This window comes from Alosa pseudoharengus, unplaced genomic scaffold, assembly GCF_046254945.1.
Source record: "Alosa pseudoharengus isolate Yale_2024_CS ecotype anadromous, Long Island Sound unplaced genomic scaffold, YU_APseudo_1.1 YU_APseudo_1.1_scf_17, whole genome shotgun sequence".
In the NCBI taxonomy this organism is placed as follows: Eukaryota; Metazoa; Chordata; class Actinopteri; order Clupeiformes; family Clupeidae; genus Alosa; species Alosa pseudoharengus.
This window is the reverse complement of record NW_027468640.1, coordinates 36,178,735-36,196,566: the sequence shown is the minus strand read 5'-3', so window position 1 is coordinate 36,196,566 and position 17,832 is coordinate 36,178,735. Positions and strand designations below refer to the sequence as shown.

The 17,832-nt window shown below is 43.9% G+C and overlaps 2 protein-coding genes across 2 annotated transcripts; one reads left to right on the top strand and one right to left on the bottom strand.

Moving 5' to 3' along the window:
- Positions 1–3,612: 3,612 nt before the first annotated feature.
- On the bottom strand, positions 3,613–10,377 carry LOC143127749 (uncharacterized). The gene is made up of 5 exons (XM_076289419.1): positions 8,237–10,377; positions 7,822–7,845; positions 7,535–7,559; positions 6,742–6,771; positions 3,613–5,502 (listed from the first exon to the last, which is right to left on the bottom strand). The coding sequence occupies exons 1-5, from the start codon at positions 10,335–10,337 to the stop codon at positions 5,484–5,486; spliced, it is 2,199 nt and encodes a 732-aa protein (XP_076145534.1). The 5' UTR covers positions 10,338–10,377; the 3' UTR covers positions 3,613–5,483.
- Positions 10,378–12,140: 1,763 nt separating this feature from the next.
- Positions 12,141–15,612, top strand: LOC143127104 (uncharacterized). The gene is made up of 2 exons (XM_076288408.1): positions 12,141–13,339; positions 13,440–15,612. The coding sequence occupies exons 1-2, from the start codon at positions 12,141–12,143 to the stop codon at positions 15,610–15,612; spliced, it is 3,372 nt and encodes a 1,123-aa protein (XP_076144523.1).
- Positions 15,613–17,832: the final 2,220 nt, after the last annotated feature.

Sequence of the window (17,832 nt, the reverse complement as noted above, 5' to 3'; positions counted from 1 at the left end):
CTATGTGTAAGAGAAAAAAGGTGTCAGCGAAAACAATTTAGCAGGAAGGTATACTGTGTTCATTGTAAATGTCTCTCAGTTACTGCCAGACTGAAACCCTCCTGATGTGGGAGATGGAAATGGACATGAATGTTCAGCTGATTCACAGGTTCCTTGTTCACACATAAAAGTTTTATGTCTCCATGGTTGAAAGACAAACCTGTTAAAGTGTCCTCAAAAGTGTCCTTTTGGCTGGTCTTAGACATGACAAAATTGTTTCTCATTTCTAGAGTGCCACTTCAAACAATAAGTTGAAGAAAGAATGTGTCTTAATGAGTGCCCTTCTAGTGTTGTAAATGTTTTTTTTATTTATTATAACACAAATATTTTAGTTCACTGTTTGTGTTATGAGAAAACTTGTCATATTTCAGGGGGGATTGCTTAATAACACAGTGTTCATTTTCATTAAGGATGAAAACTATTTAATTAGGGATGGATTACTCAACAGGCCTTGGGCCACTCAATTATATTAAGTTATGTTATTCACCCCTGATATCTGAATGGCGCCCCCTCAAATAACACAGGTCATGCTCTTTGTGATAATCATGCTTTGTAATTGGCATTTTTTTCAAAGCAAGATGCCTTAAATCTGTTGATGGTTATGGCATATTTGTAAATCTCAAATGGTCCATTTCTTTCCACAGAACTTTCCAGAAGTCATTATTTAAGGGGCCCTCTTCATATCTGTGCCCAGGGGCTCAGTGGCTCATAATCTGTTCATACTTGATACACTGTAGTTTTGGTGTAGGGTTGGGACCCCACGTCATGAGATAAGTGCCCTTTTGTTTTTTTCGACCCTGCCTTTGGGTGTGCTAGTAAAAATGTCAACACTGGCTTTGTACACACCGTTAACAGCATTAAACAGTGCAATTGGAAAGGAAAATTGCATAATGTAAGATAACGTCCATCATATTACTTACAGCTTGAACATCTGTGGAACGGCTCCGTTTCCTGTTGATTTTCATTTTCGGCGCCCATGTTAACAGGTTACAGCAGTCACACTGCCTCCGACATATCTGGCTCAAACCGCGCTGCAACCGCAACCCAGCTAGAAAATTAAAGGTATGCCATTTTTTCCTGCTTGACGCAAACAGTTCTGTGCAGAAATACATTGAGAAGACCAGCTGATATTCATAATCTACTACAGGCACTGACAAAAGTATTGGCATCCCTTTAGAAATGTTGGTTTCTAAGCAAAATACACACACTTTTGGAGTTTTTTTGATAAAACAAACCAGGACCATTTCAATAGCTCAACAAAACTGAAACAACAATTGGTTTCCCCAAACTGAACACAAAATATCACCAAAATGCAGCGGGAAGTGAATACTGTCAAACTGACATGTGAAGGATGCCAAGTTAATGAAAGTTTTCGCTTCAAGTGTTTCAATTACAAAATAGTATTTTGTATTTGAAATGCGTATTTTAAATACATGTATTAGAAATACTGCCCATCCCTGGCAACATGGTAAAAAGATGAAAATGACTTGATTTTACTTTCAATTCCTTTTACAAGGTATTAACATTAACATTTTTCATAACTCCATGTAGGACGTTTCTGTACATAAATGTAAGCACTGTGGCAGTAGTAATGCAATATTTAGAAAATGTAGGCTACTCTTGTACTGTTGATACTCAAGTACTTTTAAAAACAAGTACTTCAGTACTTTTACTTAAGTAGACATCTGACTGTTGTACTTTTACTTGTACTTGAGTAAAATTTAGCAAAGGGTATCTGTACTTTTACTCAAGTAATGAAGCTATGTACTCTGTCCGCCTCTGTTAACTGCCAAACCTATTGTCACTTTTTTTATGGTTTTGGTTCAGTATTTTGTTTTGTTCATGCTTATAGTACAGCAGTATGTTTGGATGAGGAAGAATGAAGCATACACTGGAAAGGGCACCCTGTCTAAACTGATGCATGGCAATAACTAGGTGATACTTTGGGCCTATTTTGCTTCCTCTGGCACTGAAAATCAGCTGCATATAAAGGAGTAGGTAGAGTCATTCAAATATTTGGAAATCCTTGAAGAAAAACATCATACTGTCCATAGAAACCAATAGAAATGTAAAGTGAGTAAACTTGAGTCTACTGTCCATTAGAAATGGACTGATATTTCTCAGGAATGCTTCCACAGCTGATGTCTGACTACCCATAACCTTAGCACTGGATTTTAACAATGGAAAGTGTGCTTTTATCACTGCAAAAAACACTTTTTGTGAAGGGTGCCAAGACTTTTTAACGTGTCAGTTTGACAGTATTCACTTCCCGCAGCATTTTGGTGATATTTTGTATTAAATTTGGGTTGCATTTCTTATAATATTGTTATGATCTCTGATTGTCTGTTTTTCTGTGTTGCAGGGGCGGAGTCATGGCACAGGTGCTGCTAGTCAGCTGATCAGGGCACCTGGGGCTATATAAGGGGCTACCTGGCTGGGGTTCATGGTTCCCTGCCACATGCGTCACCTTTGTCTTTCATTTAGATTTTGCACATTACTCTGATTTACACTACACCTTTATTTTCTCACCATTTCACTAATACTGACTGCATTTCACGTTTTTCATACATTATTACATTAATAAACATCTTTTTGTTAACCTTTTATATACGTGTAGTCTCCCGTATGTTAAATCACCACAAACAAGCCTGGTGGTCTTAACAATATAATATAATATATATCCAATATTGAATGCTTAGCTGGAATGATGTTTTCTTCTATCATCCTATTATTAAAGCAGGCATACCTGAGGGCATGTAATTGGGTTACGGGTTACGGGTACAGGAATAACATGTTTTACACAGGCACTGCACTAGTTCATGTTTAAAAGGGGAAGTGGAGGCCACATGTGTACTATAAAGTAGCAGAAATAGGCTGACCACCAACCAGACTCTGAAAAGGAGGACAAGTTGTGTCTAAAATTGAGGACAAATTCCAAAATGAGGGCACACCCAATTTCTGCTTATTGGCCTATTCCTATTGAGGGGGGGGGGGGTAAAAACGTCAACCTTAGATAGATAGATAGATAGATAGATAGATAGACAGATACTTTATTGATCCCCAAGGGGAAATTCAAGCTTTTAACAGCCTTAACAGCAAACTGCCAAAAAAAAGCTCACCGAAAAAGAAGAAGGGTTCACTGGCCTGTTCTTCTTCAGTGAGTTTTTTTAGCAGTTTGCAAACTGAGTGCATTACCACCACCATCTGCTGGACTTATAATGGCATAATGGCAAGTGTACCCTTTAGCCTCGTTCTGGCCGCCGGGTGAATAAGGCGAATAGCATAGCTTTGTAGCCAGATTGGGTGGGGTGGAGGGGTGCATGCATTGTGTATCACATAGTGACTGGAAAGGAAGACCACCCACACAATAAAAGGTCATTACTGTCCACTGATCTTTCTTTCTTAAAATGTCTTCCAGGAACCAAATGAAGATGGAAACCTTCATGTTCTTGCTTTTCATCACTGTCAAATATGTCAAATTTAGACTTGCATTTTCCGAACAGCAGTCAATTGTAAAACAGTTTATGGCAATGTTTAAAGTTTATTTTCAGATTTGTTGTAGTACATCACCATTTGACATTGACAAGTCTTTTATTACAGCACCCTAAACAAAATATTTACTGATCAAATCTATTATTCAAACATTAAGAATAAAAATATTAGCGCAATTTCAGAATATTCATATATACAAAGGAAAGAGGAAGTGACACAGAAGCACATGTAAACCAGGAGCAAACGCAATGGGGTTTTCTCAAACCTCTCCTTGCATACAGCCTCTCTCCTCGGTCCTCAGTCATCCAGCTCGTCCTCCAGAAATCGTTCAATGCCCGACGTCATCAAGGACATCTCATTCATCTAATTGCAACCAGAGGAGGCAAGACCGAGGAGGGAGGTGGAAGGCCCGATAAGCGAGGAAACACACCATCCTACGCGGAAGCGTGGCATTTCGGAGATGGGCGTTCTGTGGCTACGCAGGGTGATGTCTCCTGTCGGAACATTTAAAACCAATGTTTTCAAAACAATGGTAGGCGCATCGGCGTTTAAATGTAAGTGGTAGCCTAATTGTATGTCATTCAATGAAAATGTGACGGGTAGTTGTTATGAATTAAGCAGCCTCAGAAGTCTTTTGGATCCGCCCCTTACACTGACGTTGCACATTTTCCAAATGGCGTTCACGCAGTTGAGGACGTCTCATTTGTGCAGTTCATCGGGCTTCATTCCTCCATCCTCCTATAGTTCCTTCCTCGTTTCCTTCACAACATTAATTAGGAAGAAGGGCTAGGGGCGGGGGGAGGAAGGAAGGAAGGAAGGGAGGATAGACAAGGAGACAGATGAGAAAACCCCAAGATGCACACTATGGGGGTGCACTCTTGTTGGGCAGCTCGAATGGACAGCTGAGCGACAGGGCAGTCCAGCTGCAGTCCAGCAGCTGGGGTGGACAGCTGGATTACAGACTAGACAGGCAGGACAGCTGTGGAGGGCGACCCCGAGGCAGACCTGACATGGCAGCCCAGCCCAGAACACAGACCAGATCGGCAGGGTAGCTCTGGACCCTGAAGCAAAGCCAACTGTCCTGGTCGCACTGGAGGACGGCTCGGCAGCACTGGACTCGGGGCTGAGATCCGGACTGGATTCAGGACTAGGTATTGACACTGGAGAACACAGAGAGCTGGCCACTGGAGAACAGAGAGCTGGCCACTGGAGAACAGAGAGAGCTGGCCACTGGAGAACACAGAGAGCTGACCACTGGAGAACAGAGAGCTGGCCACTGGAGAACAGAGAGAGCTGACCACTGGAGAACAGAGAGAGCTGGCCACTGGAGAACACAAAGAGCTGGCCACTGGAGAACAGAGAGCTGGCCATTGGAGAACACAGAGAGCTGGCCACTGGAGAACAGAGAGCTGGCCACTGGAGAACAGAGAGCTGGCCACTGGAGAACACAGAGAGCTGGCCACTGGAGAACAGAGAGCTGGCCACTGGAGAGTGCTGAGGAGCTTGGACTGGAGGTGTCAGGGCTGTGCCGACTGCAAAAGTCTGGGCTGCTGGCAGCGACACTAGCATAACCATGGGCAGCAAAACTGTTGTATCGCTGGGCAGCAGGGGGTTGAAGGTGATCTCAAAAATCAAAAACATTTAAGAACACAGGCTAAAAGTTTAAAAAAAAACTTGCATGCAGGGTCCATGTAAGGCTCCACCATTTTTGTCACATGTACAAAACAAAGAATCCCTGTCTTCCCTGGACAGCAGAATAAAAAAATGCTTTGGGTAGTCATAGAAATTCTGTTGTGGGCCTCCATATCTTGCTTCCCATCAGCAGGATAAGATAGATAGGGCTGTGTTCTATGAGACACATCCAGAGTCACATCCACTGCAGGATATTAAAGGCACATCCAGTGAAGGTTGAGCATCTCCATTGCTTTTTAAACTATTAAAAGGCATACCTATTATGCCCCGTAAACATTCCTGCATGAAACAGAAAAACAAGTGAAGCATGCAAGGCATCCCTTCATTAAGGTCTCAGCAGCCATGACATTGAACATTTGACATTGCAACCAAAATATCTTGACTCAGATCTGTTTTACATTTCGTTGTACCTGTGACAATGACAATAAAGATCTATTTATTCTATCTGTCTTGTGGTACTTCTCTAAATTTGTGTTGTTATATATGGTGTGTAACTTAATTATTGATAACAATTTATTTTAAGGAATATGTGTTAGCCATTGACATAGGACTACCTGTATGAGTGCCTAATATGGGCTGTATTAACCATAATTAATGATCTATTAGGCCTGTATTCACCTATTATTCTCATTACATAAATCATTTATTCCTGGTAAATTTCCAACTAGTTGGTTTCAACAAAGTTTACTGAATATATATGACACAAGAGTGAAACTCCTAATACACTATCTGAATATTTTACTAGTGACAGAAAAGTTGTAGAATAGATATTCCTATTGACTAACAATGCTTCATGCAATGGCACAGCCGGTCCAAATACTCATCTAGGTTGCTAGTTGCAACTGAGAGGCAGGGCCCCTGTTTTAAAGTGGAAATTTGTTCTACAGTATAGTATTACTGATCCAATATACTCCCTGATCTTAAATGAAGGGTCACATGGAATTTAAATGTTTATTAAAAATGCCAAGAAAATGTCCTACAAGTAACCTAACATATCTATACAAAGTTTGCACAAGACAGACCAAAGCTTCAAATTGTCATCATGCTCTGATAGAAGTCTCTTATCTAGTGAGACTACAAGATGGACTTGTTTGTAAAGTTTGTTTGGTAGGAATACTTATTCTACCAATATTCCACCACTATAAGTAACATATTATTTCTATGTTTACCATACTATATCATTAACCTTAGATTAAGACCAACTATTGCTCAAAACAAATCAAATGTATTTCATTTCATTTATGTATTTGACTGATACTTTTGTTCAAACCAACCTATATAGACCCTAATAGCAGGGACAGTGCCCCTAAAACAACTATATCATTATTTATGTGTGCTACTGACTTTTGTCACTCTTGTCATGTTAACTGATGTGTAACTACAGTTTTGTAACTGAGTGTTGTGACTTTTCTTTGATCAGATTCCTTTTACTAATTTATAAATCATATTATATATCAAACTTCGGGTTATTGTTATTTGTGATACTACACTCTCAGTGAGAAAAAAGACGTGGCCTACCTGCATTGTGCATACAATTCCTGCTCATTCCTGTGTGAGACAGACAGAGAAGTTAACCAAAAGCTTATACAAATATTTGATGATTAGATGAATGTAATCAAGTTAATAACAGCACGGCCACATTAAACACAGTATGGACATTTAAATGTTTCAGCAAGGAATTATTTACACACCAGAATCTACACATACATACTTCAGTCAAATATGTATAAAGAATGCAAAATACTCTCTTCTTTATAGTAAACATACTATTTAACCATACTCTCACTTTACTCTCAGCTTTACGATCCTGTAACAAGCACTGTGTCTCATAAGGCATACTTATGTCTTAGAATACCTAATTTGAGTGCATGAGTGCGTTCACACTGAAAATTCAGGTGATGGGAAGGGCATTGCTAGTCTGGATGGTGTACTCATAACTGTTAAAAAGTTGAGTGGGGAACAATGGACACTTTTTGCCCTCAACGGACACCATCTTGTCTACATAGCAGAAGAGCAGAGAGCATTTTCAAACTTGTGACAATCGCGGTTGAGAAAGCTGAAGCAGCAGTAGTGGAAAACACACCTTACAGATGTACAAGCATGTCACTGTCGAATACACCAACAAAGTTATATTTAAATGTTGCGACTGTAATTTCCGTTACACGTGGTGAGATTTGAGACTAAGAATGATTCTGTTGAAATTCACGCATTACGTGAGTAAGCACACAGTGCACACACACACTGCATCAAAGTGTACTGACGGAAGTACACCATCTGAAACAGACAGATTGACTCTTCTTACAAGACATACCTGTTATATTTTAAGAAATCCATCCCTGTTTGAAACAGAAAGAAAGGTTAGACAGACATAAGGCTTCACTCTATACTTTAATGTACAACACAGAGATGCAGAAAGGCATTAGAGCTGCATTTTCTGGACTTTTCTGGAGATTGCTGCAGATCATTGGAGGCTGCTTGTAACTTGCCTGCAACTAGAATGTATCGTTTCTATTGATCTATTACAACCCTCGTAAGTGAGTGCGATTTATCTCTGTGTAAATTTGTCAACACTGCGTTCTCAGTCATGTAAAGACATACCTGAATAGTGCATACTATCCATCCCTGTGTGAAACAGACAGAAGTTAGCATAATAAAGGCTTCCCTGCTAGTTGGAGATGATATTAATAACATTAAACAGAGATAATAAAAATACACAGAGAGTTAAAAGGTTTAAGCACAAAAATATGTATACACCCGATTCCATGCCCTCTGAAATACTTCAATAACCACTGTTCTAATTGGATGAAAATCATATAGGATTAGTGCTTATCATACAGTACTATTCTAGTCATAATTGTATACACTGAAGTTAGATAGCAGTTATATAATCTGGTTATGAGGACTCCCAAGAGTTTGGAGGTGAAGTACCATCCTATAGCCTACCTAAGATTGTTCACATGCAAATGTACCTGACCCAATAGAAATGTATGTGTTCTCATATTTCAACACTCACATGCTCTACAGAGTCTCCTCATTATGTCCTTCTTCTCAGCATCCATCGAGTTGAATCTTTCCTGCAACTGAGATTTCTCGCTGTTCAGATGATTATATCTGTCCTGTAATTTTGATTTTTCTGAATTCAAGCTGTTGTACGTAATTTGCAATTTAGATTTCTCTGAATTCAGATTGTTGTAACTGGTTTGTAGCTGAGATTTCTCTGTATTGAGCTTATTATAACTGTCTTGTAATTTAGATTTCTCTGAATTCAGGTTGTTGTAATTGGTCTGTAACTGAGATTTATCTGTATTGAGTTTATTATAACTGTCCTGTAATTTAGATTTCTCTGAATTCAGGTTGTTGTAATTGGTCTGTAACTGAGATTTCTCTTTATAAAGACTATTGTATTTGTCCTGTAATTTAGATTTCTCTGAATTCAGATTGTTGGAACTGATCTGTAGCTGAGATTTCTCTGTATTGAGTTTATTATAACTGTCCTGTAATTTAGATTTCTCTGAATTCAGATTGTTGGAACTGATCTGTAGCTGAGATTTCTCTGTATTGAGTTTATTATAACTGTCCTGTAATTTAGATTTCTCTGAATTCAGATCATTGTAACTGGTCTGTAGCTGAGATTTCTCTGTATTGATCTTATTATAACTGTCCCGTAATTTAGATTTCTCTGAAATCAAACTGTTGCAACTGGTCTGTAACTTAGTTTTCTCTTCATTAAGACTTTTGTATTTGTCCTGTAACTGAGTTTTCTCTTCATTGAGACTGTTGTATTTGTCCTGTAATTTCGATTTCTCTGAATTGAGACTATTGTATATCCTATATAACCTGGATATCTCTGAATTCAGGCTGTTGTATGTGCTGTCCAGCTTGGTTTCTAATTGAGTTTTCTCTTCATTAAGACTGCTGTATTTGCTCTCTAACGTAACTTTCTCTGAATACAGGCTGCTGACACGGATCTGTAGCTGATAATTTTCGTTATTCAGTTTGTTATAACGGTCATGTAATTTCAAATTTTCTGAATTCAGGTTGTTGTAATTAGTCTCTAACTGTCTTTTCTCTTTAACAAAGTTGTTGTATTTTTCTTGTAAAGTAGATTTCTCTAAATTCAGTTTGCTGTAACTGGTTTGTAATTGAGTCTTCTCTGTATTTAGATTGTTGTATCGGTCTTGTAATTTAGATGTTTCTGAATTGAGGTTGTTGTAAGTGCTTTGTAACTGAGTTATCTCTTTCGTAAGATTGTTGTATTTTTCCTGTAATTTCGCATTCTCTGAATTCAGAATGTTGCATGTGATTTCCTGCTTGGATTTCCCTGAATTCAGGTTGTCGTATCTGGTTTGTAACTGAGATTTCTCTTTAATAACATTATCATATTTTTCTTGTAATTTAGATTTCTCTGAATTCAGTCTGTTGTAACTGGTCTGTAGCAGAGATTGTACTGTGCTTAAGTTGTTACATTTATTCTGTAAAGAGAAATGTTTTGAATTCAGGTTGTTATAAGTGGTCTGTAACTGAGAATGTTCTCTACTTGCGTTATTATATTTGTCCTGTAATTTAGATTTTTCGAAATTTAGGTTGTTGTAGCTAATCTGTAACTGGGATTTCTCTAAATTAAGGATGTTATAAATATCCTGTAATGTAGATTTTTCTAAATCCATTTTGTTGTAATTGGTCTGTAGCTGATCATTACTTTTCAACAGATTTGTGTAGCTTATCTGCAACTGGGACTTCTCTCTAACCAAACTGCTAAAATTGCCTTGTAGAATAACTTTCTCTCTACTAAGACTATCATAACTGTCCTGTAACTGGGATTTCTCTCTTTTGAGCACATTATTCCTAATCTGTATTTGCTGTTTTTCTTTTGCTATGTCATCTCTCTCCTTCGACAAATCGAGATATCCTGTTTGTAACTTTGAAGTCTCTCTGGTCAGATTGTTCTTCATATCCGTTAACAGGGACTTCTCATGTTTGATGGTGTTGTATCTTATCTGCAGCTGTTGGCATTCTGTGCTCTTGGTATCATACTCTGACAGCAGCTGCAGTTTCTGTTGGCATCTGGTCTGTAACTGTTTGGTCTCCATCAGTTTGATACTGACAACTGCCATGCCACAGAGCAGGAGAGCACACAGCAGACCCAGACACACAGCAGCCGTCTTCCAGGGACCTGAGAATGAGAGATAATACAGCAATATTCAGTAGAACCTTGACAACAGCATATCATGTAAACATCTCTGTTGTTGTTTGTGTTGGTAGACTTTACAATTCATTTTACAAATGTAATAAACCAATTTCCTCATTGTTTTCAATGTCAGACTCAAAGATCACCAAAAGATTATTTTTATTCCTGATTTTACTCAACTCTACCAGGGGTGCCAATAGGATGTACTGTACACATTGCTATTCAGATATCTTTAACTTTTGCTTAATGAACTGGCATATTCCGTTTTCCAATTCCAAATGGCATTCTGCCCATGCTATGTGGGCATGTGCTCGTCCAGATTTTTACATCTGGGTCTTTTAAGTTTTAAAATAATACCAAAAAGTCTCTGAATATGCCCAATTTAAGATAACTGTGTATCTATTTCAACCTCCCTCAGACCGTCACCACGGTCTACACCTTGAATGATGCCATCCTTCTACCTATCCGCGAGACCTAATGTCAACAACGTCACGTCGTGACTGACCTGAGGGGCTTGGCTCACTGCCTATATTATCATCCAGGTGAGCAAGCCACTTCCTCTTTGCCTTTCTCGCTGAAACCCGAGACCGGTAAGTGTGTGGTTGATAAGAAACCATATTAGACTCCACGTAGTCAATCCTTGCTTCAGTACAGGTGCCTAGTGCCCCTGTGGATTGTGTGGTTCAATTTTGTTGTTGATAATTTAAGGCCGCTGCACGTTCTTGTAGACATTTGTTGAATTATTCCAGCTAGTCGATTGTTGACTGCTTGCTGACTTCGCTCGTGCGTTCGCGCACAGAGTGCGAAGTTTATTCGCATCTCCCTGGTGTGTACGCGCACAGTGTGGGCTGCTTGTTTATGTTGCGGGTGCGTTCGCGCACAGTGAGTTTTTGTTGTTCGTGCACGGCCTGTTCAGATAGAGAGTGAAGGAAGCGGTGTGTTCGCGCACAGTAAGCCTTTTGTTGCTAGAGAGTAAGTATAGAGTTTGAAAGTTTTGTAAAGTAAGTATTAAGTGATATATAAAGCAGTATGTTCGCACATGGTTAGCCTTTTTCGTTTGTATTTTAAGTGTAAAGTTTGTTTCATGTAAAGCAGTGCATTCGTGCATGTTGTTGGTCCTGCAGCCTCAGCGGTCTGTATTGGCAGGAATAAATAAAGCAGTGTGTTCGCACACGGTAAGTCTTTTTTGTTTGTTAAATATTAAGTGTGAAGTTTGTTTAGTGTAAAGCAGTGCATTCGTGCATATTAAGCCTTGTTAGTCCTGCAGCCTCAGCGGTCTGTACACAGCAGGAATAAATAAAGCGGTGTGTTCGCACACGGTAAGCCTTTGTTTGTTTATTAAATATTGAGTGTGACGTTTGTTTCATGAAAAGCAGTGCATTCGTGCATGCTAAGCCTTGTTAGTCCTGCAGCCTCAGCGGTCTGTACACAGCAGGAATAAATAAAGCGGTGTGTTCGCACACGGTAAGTCTTCTCTGGTTACTGGCTACTGGTTATTAGTATACCGTTTGTCACTTTCCGAGCGGTGTGTTCGTGCATTGTAAGTCTCTCAGTTTGCTGGCCTATACGGCGTGTTCGCGCGCGGTGGGTTGCAGCTTGCTTGGCCACAAGTCTAGGGGCCTTCACGTTTCCCCGTTTGAGCGGTACTCGCCAGTCTTGTCTGTCTGGGTCCTTCACACGGTAACGGAAGACTTTGGTGCTGTTGTATTTTCTATTGCTTCCAGGCAAAATGGCCTCCCAGTCCTGCTGGAGTTGCCTGGCGCCTATGGACCCTCGTGATGGCCATAGGGAATGCCCCACCTGTTTAGGGGTGGCACATGTGAGGGAAGATGTGGAGAATCCATGCAGAGCTGCACTTGATCTTCCCCTGGAGGAGCGTGCGTGTAGGGCTGAGAGTTTGGAGCAGCCGGAAGACTCAAGGGCTCCTGCTCTACCGCCTTTGGTCAGAGATGACAGACAGGGGGCTGGCGGGCACAGAAAGCGTGTGCGTGCACACTCCCCTGAAAGAGCACAGGCACACAGTTTAGCAGCGCCTGCCACTAAGAGGCGACGGGGAGGAACCCGTGCGCCCCAAGCGGAATCCCACTCTGAAATCTTGGCCGCTATAAAGGGTCTCTCAGAGAGGATGGGCATGATGGAGGCTCGGCACCTTCCTGCAGGCGGTGGTTCCAGTGAACCGAGCAGGTCTTCCCACGATGACTTGCCCTCGTATCAGGGGGAGAGTGTGGAGCAAGCGGACGTTTTGTCCTTGTACGCACAGGGCTCCCTGCTCGACTCTAACAGGCCGTCTGAGCAGGAGGAGCACACATCGTCGTTGTCTCAAGCAGGCTCCGTCCAAGTGGACATAGGAGATAGTGAGTTTTCGACGGCTGATGTATTATCCAGGGTCCTGTCGGCAGCCGAACTTGTGGGTTTGAGCGGGCCAGTTGAAGCCCCAGCTCCAGTGCTAGGGGTCTGGGCTGGCATTCCCATAGCCCGTCCGGCAACCGTGGTCCCGGTTGCGTCAGATTATCTGCAGATGCTCAGAAGGTCATGGGGCAACCCTGCCGGTCCACCACAGGTTAACGCAGGGTGTCGCGCTTTGATAAAGGACCAGTTTGAGTCAGACTCCGGGCTGACTGACATGCCGCCAGTTGAGAGAGAGATGGCAGCGCTCATGTCATTGGGGCCAGCTCGGGTGACTGCAGACCCCAGGTGCCCGGTCAAGGAGTGTCGTAAAACTGACACTCTAGTGTGTCAGTCTTACAATGCAGCGGCTCGTGCGGCGCGATCTGGTAGTGCACTGACTATTTTGTTGGCAGCGATCAGGAAGTCTCTGGACCCTGAAGATAAGGACACGATGTCGCTGGTTGACTCGGCTCTTATCGCCCATACCCAGCTCACCAGGGATGTTGGTGCTGCTATGTCCACTGCAGTGATGGCGCGCAGGCAGGTTTGGCTTGCACAGACCTCTCTCCCGGAAGGGGTGAGAAAGGACCTTGTTAAAATGCCGGTGGTGCCTGGTAAGGTGTTTCACCCCGGCTCTCAGGGCCTGTTTGACACGGCGGAGCAGTCTCGCCGTACGAGGCAGTCGGTCCGTCGGACCTATAGTAGAGCAGGTGGTCCGAGGTATCTGCCAAGAGGCTCATATCCCACACCACAGCAGTCCTGGGCCAGGGGGATTGACCGGACCGGGAGAGTTGAATTTGTTGCCCCTCAACGCCCTCAGCATCCTCCCCGCGGGGCTCGGCCTCTGTCTCAAAGTCGGCGCCCTCCCAGAGCTGCAAGGTCTAGGGGTAGGTTCACCTAGTGGGACGGGGCGGCCGGCCGAAGCGGTCTCCCAGCTGCGCCTGGACAGCTGGATAGGTTGTGTGTCAGACCAGTGGGTGCTGGCTACAGTCGCGAACGGCTACAGAATTCAGTTTCGGTGCTGCCCACCTCCCTTCTCTCGGGTTCTTATGACAGTGGTCAAAGACCCGTGTCAGGCAGATATTTTACACAAAGAAATTTTAACCCTTTTAGAGAAGAAGGCTATCGAGAGAGTAAACACCGGCGCACAGCATGCTGGGTTTTACTCCAAATATTTTATCATTCCAAAGAAAGATGGGGGCCTGCGTCCTGTCCTCGACCTAAGGCGGTTAAACGCTTTTTTAAAAGTCCGGCCGTTCAAGATGCTCACCACTCGGCAGATTCTGGTGTCCATCGAAAGGGAAGAGTGGTTTACTTCCCTGGACCTGAAAGAAGCATACTTTCATGTCCCCATCTGTCTAGACCACAGGCAGTTTCTGAGGTTTGCATTTCAGGGGCAGGCCTATCAGTTCAGAGTGCTCCCTTTTGGCCTGTCTCTCTCGCCCAGAGTTTTTACAAGGGTGGTGGCAGCAGCCTTGTCCCCCCTCCAGGCAGCGGGCATGAAGATCCTTCCCTACTTGGACGACTGGCTGATTTGTGCACAAGGTCGCAGCCAAGTCATGCAGGACACACAGAGGGTCATCCAGCATGTGCAGAACCTGGGGTTCAGGGTGAACCTGGACAAGAGCAACCTCATTCCCACACAGGAGGCAACATTTGTGGGATTGCGTCTCAGTTCAGTCACAATGTCTGCCTCACTCACCCCTCAGAGGGTGTTGAAACTTTTAACTCTAGCGAGTCAGTTCCACCTTGGCAGGAGACTGGAGATGGCACAGTTTCAGAGGTTGCTGGGAACCATAGCGGCGGCAACAGTGGTGGTTCCATTGGGTCTCCTCAGGGCTCGACCGTTGCAGAGGTGGCTGAATGCGTTTGGCCTTCATCCCAGCAGAGACAGGCGCGTAAAACTCAGGGTGTCACGGACGTTTCTTCACGCGTTGCGTCCTTGGAAAGACGAGGCACTGCTAACTTGGGGGGTCCCACTGGGGCACATACCGTCACGCAGGACGGTGGTGTCCACAGATGCCTCCCTGACGGGGTGGGGGGCAGTCTGGGAAGGCAGGTCAGTTCGGGGTGCTTGGAATCCCCCATGGGGGGACGAGCATATAAATGTGCTAGAGCTGAAGGCGGTCCATATGGCCCTGCTGGAGCTTCTCCCCCTCATCAGGAACAGATATGTGTTGGTGAGAACAGACAACACCTCTGTGGTGTATCACATAAATCATCAAGGGGGCACCAGGTCCCAGCGCTGCCTCCAGGTCGCCAGGGAGCTGCTGTTATGGGCCTTTGTACATCTTCCATCTCTGAGGGCAATGTATGTCCCAGGAGTGCAGAATCGGGCGGCAGACCTCCTGTCCAGAACGGGTCCCCTCCCGGGCGAGTGGAGACTGCATCCAGAGGTGGTATCTCAGCTGTGGTCTCGGTTCGGCAGAGCCCAAGCCGACCTATTTGCGTCCTCAGAGACGACTCACTGCGAGAGGTGGTTTTCATTAGGGGGCCACGGGGCACCACTCGGCCAGGATGCACTGTCCCAGGACTGGCCAGTAGGTCTACTATATGCCTTCCCTCCTCTTCCCCTGATCCCCCATGTGCTTCATAGGGTTCTCACAGGCCGTCACAGGGTCCTGTTGATAGCCCCAAGGTGGCCAGGGAGATGCTGGTTCCCCGCTCTCCTCCGCCTGCTCCAAGGGCAGCCATGGCCCCTTCCAGTCAGGGCAGATCTCCTGTCTCAGATAGACGGCAAGATCTGGCACCCCAAACCAGCGACTTTGCAACTGTGGGCATGGCCGCTGCTCAGCCCCTCCCTCAGGAATTAGATGAGGCAGTCATACGGACCATACAGTGTGCCAGGGCTCCCTCTACGCAAGCGTGCTACAGCCAGAAATGGAGGGTGTTCTCAGACTGGTGTCGTGGTAGACAGTTAGTCCCGGACACATGTGCGGTGCATAGTATTTTAAGCTTCCTTCAGTCACTGCTGGACATGCAAAGAGCATCCAGCACTATTAAGGTTTATGCAGCAGCTATCTCGTCCTTCCATCAGCCAGTTGATGGACTCGCAATTGGGAAACATCCCTTGGTCTCTCAATTTCTTAAAGGGGCAGGCCGTCTCCGGCCGGGCCAAGCTTTGAGGGCCCTGTCATGGGACCTTCCCACAGTGCTGCGCGCACTGACACTAGCTCCATATGAGCCATTGGACCAGGTGGACCTTAAGTTTCTCACACAGAAGACGGTGTTCCTTTTGGCGATCTGTTCAGCCAAAAGGGTAAGTGAGTTACATGCTTTGTCTGTCAGTGAGCAATGTCTTAGATGGAAGGCCGACTACACTGGTGTGTCGCTGTGGCCAAATCCCTCCTTCCTTCCCAAGGTTGTGAATCCTCAGACCGTGAACCAGGTGATTGAGGTCAGCGCTTTCCACACGGAGCCTGAGGTCAGGGTGGATAACCTGAACTTGGAAAGTCTCTGCCCTATAAGGGCATTAAGGACTTACGTGACACATACTCAGATGCTGAGACATTCACATTCGCAGCTGTTCGTCTGTTATGGTGGAGGTAAGCGCGGTGACCCTGTATCCAAACAGCGCCTGTCACATTGGGTGGTCGACACCATTTCCCAGGCCTATAGTAGTCTGAATCTTCCCGCTCCTGGTAACCTGGTGGCGCACTCTACAAGGAGTATGGCCACCTCATGGGCGGCCCTGAGGGGCGTTCCTGTAGCGGAGATCTGTGCGGCTGCTTCGTGGAGCACACCCTGCACATTTGCACGATTTTATAGGGTGAACGTGGCAGCACCTGCTCCTCTGAGCTCAGCGGTGCTTTCTGCTGCACGCAGGACATAAGTGCAGAGAGCACTTTATTCCTCGCGACCCTGATGGCATGAGTCATCCAAGGTGTAGACCGTGGTGACGGTCTGAGGGAGGTCAAAATAGATCGTAAGTTATGTACATAACTATGGATCTATGAGACCGACCGATGACCGTCACCATCTCTTGTCGCTCGGAACGAGCTGTGGCGTTCCAGGCAAAGAGGAAGTGGCTTGCTCACCTGGATGATAATATAGGCAGTGAGCCAAGCCCCTCAGGTCAGTCATGACATGACGTTGTTGACATTAGGTCTCGCGGATAGGTAGAAGGATGGCATCATTCAAGGTGTAGACCGTGGTGACGGTCATCGGTTGGTCTCATAGATCCATAGTTATGGACATAACTTACGATTTTTCTACGGGAAGACTTCACCCCCCCCCCCCCACCCCTACACTCTAACTGTGCCCACCCAAACTTTTAGCTTTCAAAACATGCCTGACTAGACCACTCTCAAAGCCTGTTCTTAGTTATTTACAGTTACAGCTTTTTACAATATATATATATTGTCTTGTATTCTTTCATCAAAAGGCTTCTTTACAGTACAGTATAGTTACCATCATACAACTTAAAAGTATCTTTTCTGCTAATTTACTTCGGCCTCATCAACAATATTTTATAATATTATAAGTGCACAAATAGCACACACAATATTTACAATATCACAATCAGTATTGTTGCTATTCAGAGAAACAAGGCCTGTGTCATATCATTTGTAAGCTTTATAAAGAAGAGTAATATAATTACAATTTATACAATATACAATACAATACAATACAATAATAACACAATAATAACAAATAACAATTTCATATCCACCTGAACATTGAGGAATTATACATTCCTGGTTACCTTTGGAGTTTGAAGACTTGCTAAGAGCCTCTCTGTCTGCTTTACATTTGCCCATAGAGGGTCTGTCGACTTCATCGGAATCGGCATGTGGATAGATGCCCTCTGTCATTTCCATTCTGCCCTCCTCCTCTTTACGGATCGCTCAATCTCCACTCTGTTGTGTGGAGTTGGTCGGCTTGTTAAGAGCAGAGCTGCAGTTTTTGGCACTTTTTATGCTCTTAGAAACAGAAATGGAGGAAGTTACAGCAGCTGAGAACATCAGGAAAACAGTGACCGTTCCCCCATTGGGCAAGAATTTGTACACAGTGGAGAGTTCATTAAGGGAGCA

Coding starts and splice junctions, on each gene's coding strand:
- LOC143127749 (XM_076289419.1), bottom strand. CDS start 10,337: ATGGCAGTTGTCAGTATCAAACTGATGGAGACCAAACAGTTACAGACC. Junction 7,846..8,236: donor GAGGAGACTCTGTAGAGCAT/GTGAGTGTTGAA, acceptor TGTTTCACACAG/GGATGGATAGTATGCACTAT. Junction 6,772..7,534: donor GATTTCTTAAAATATAACAG/GTATGTCTTGTA, acceptor TGTCTCACACAG/GAATGAGCAGGAATTGTATG.
- LOC143127104 (XM_076288408.1), top strand. CDS start 12,141: ATGGCCTCCCAGTCCTGCTGGAGTTGCCTGGCGCCTATGGACCCTCGT. Junction 13,340..13,439: donor ACTGCAGTGATGGCGCGCAG/GCAGGTTTGGCT, acceptor CCCGGCTCTCAG/GGCCTGTTTGACACGGCGGA.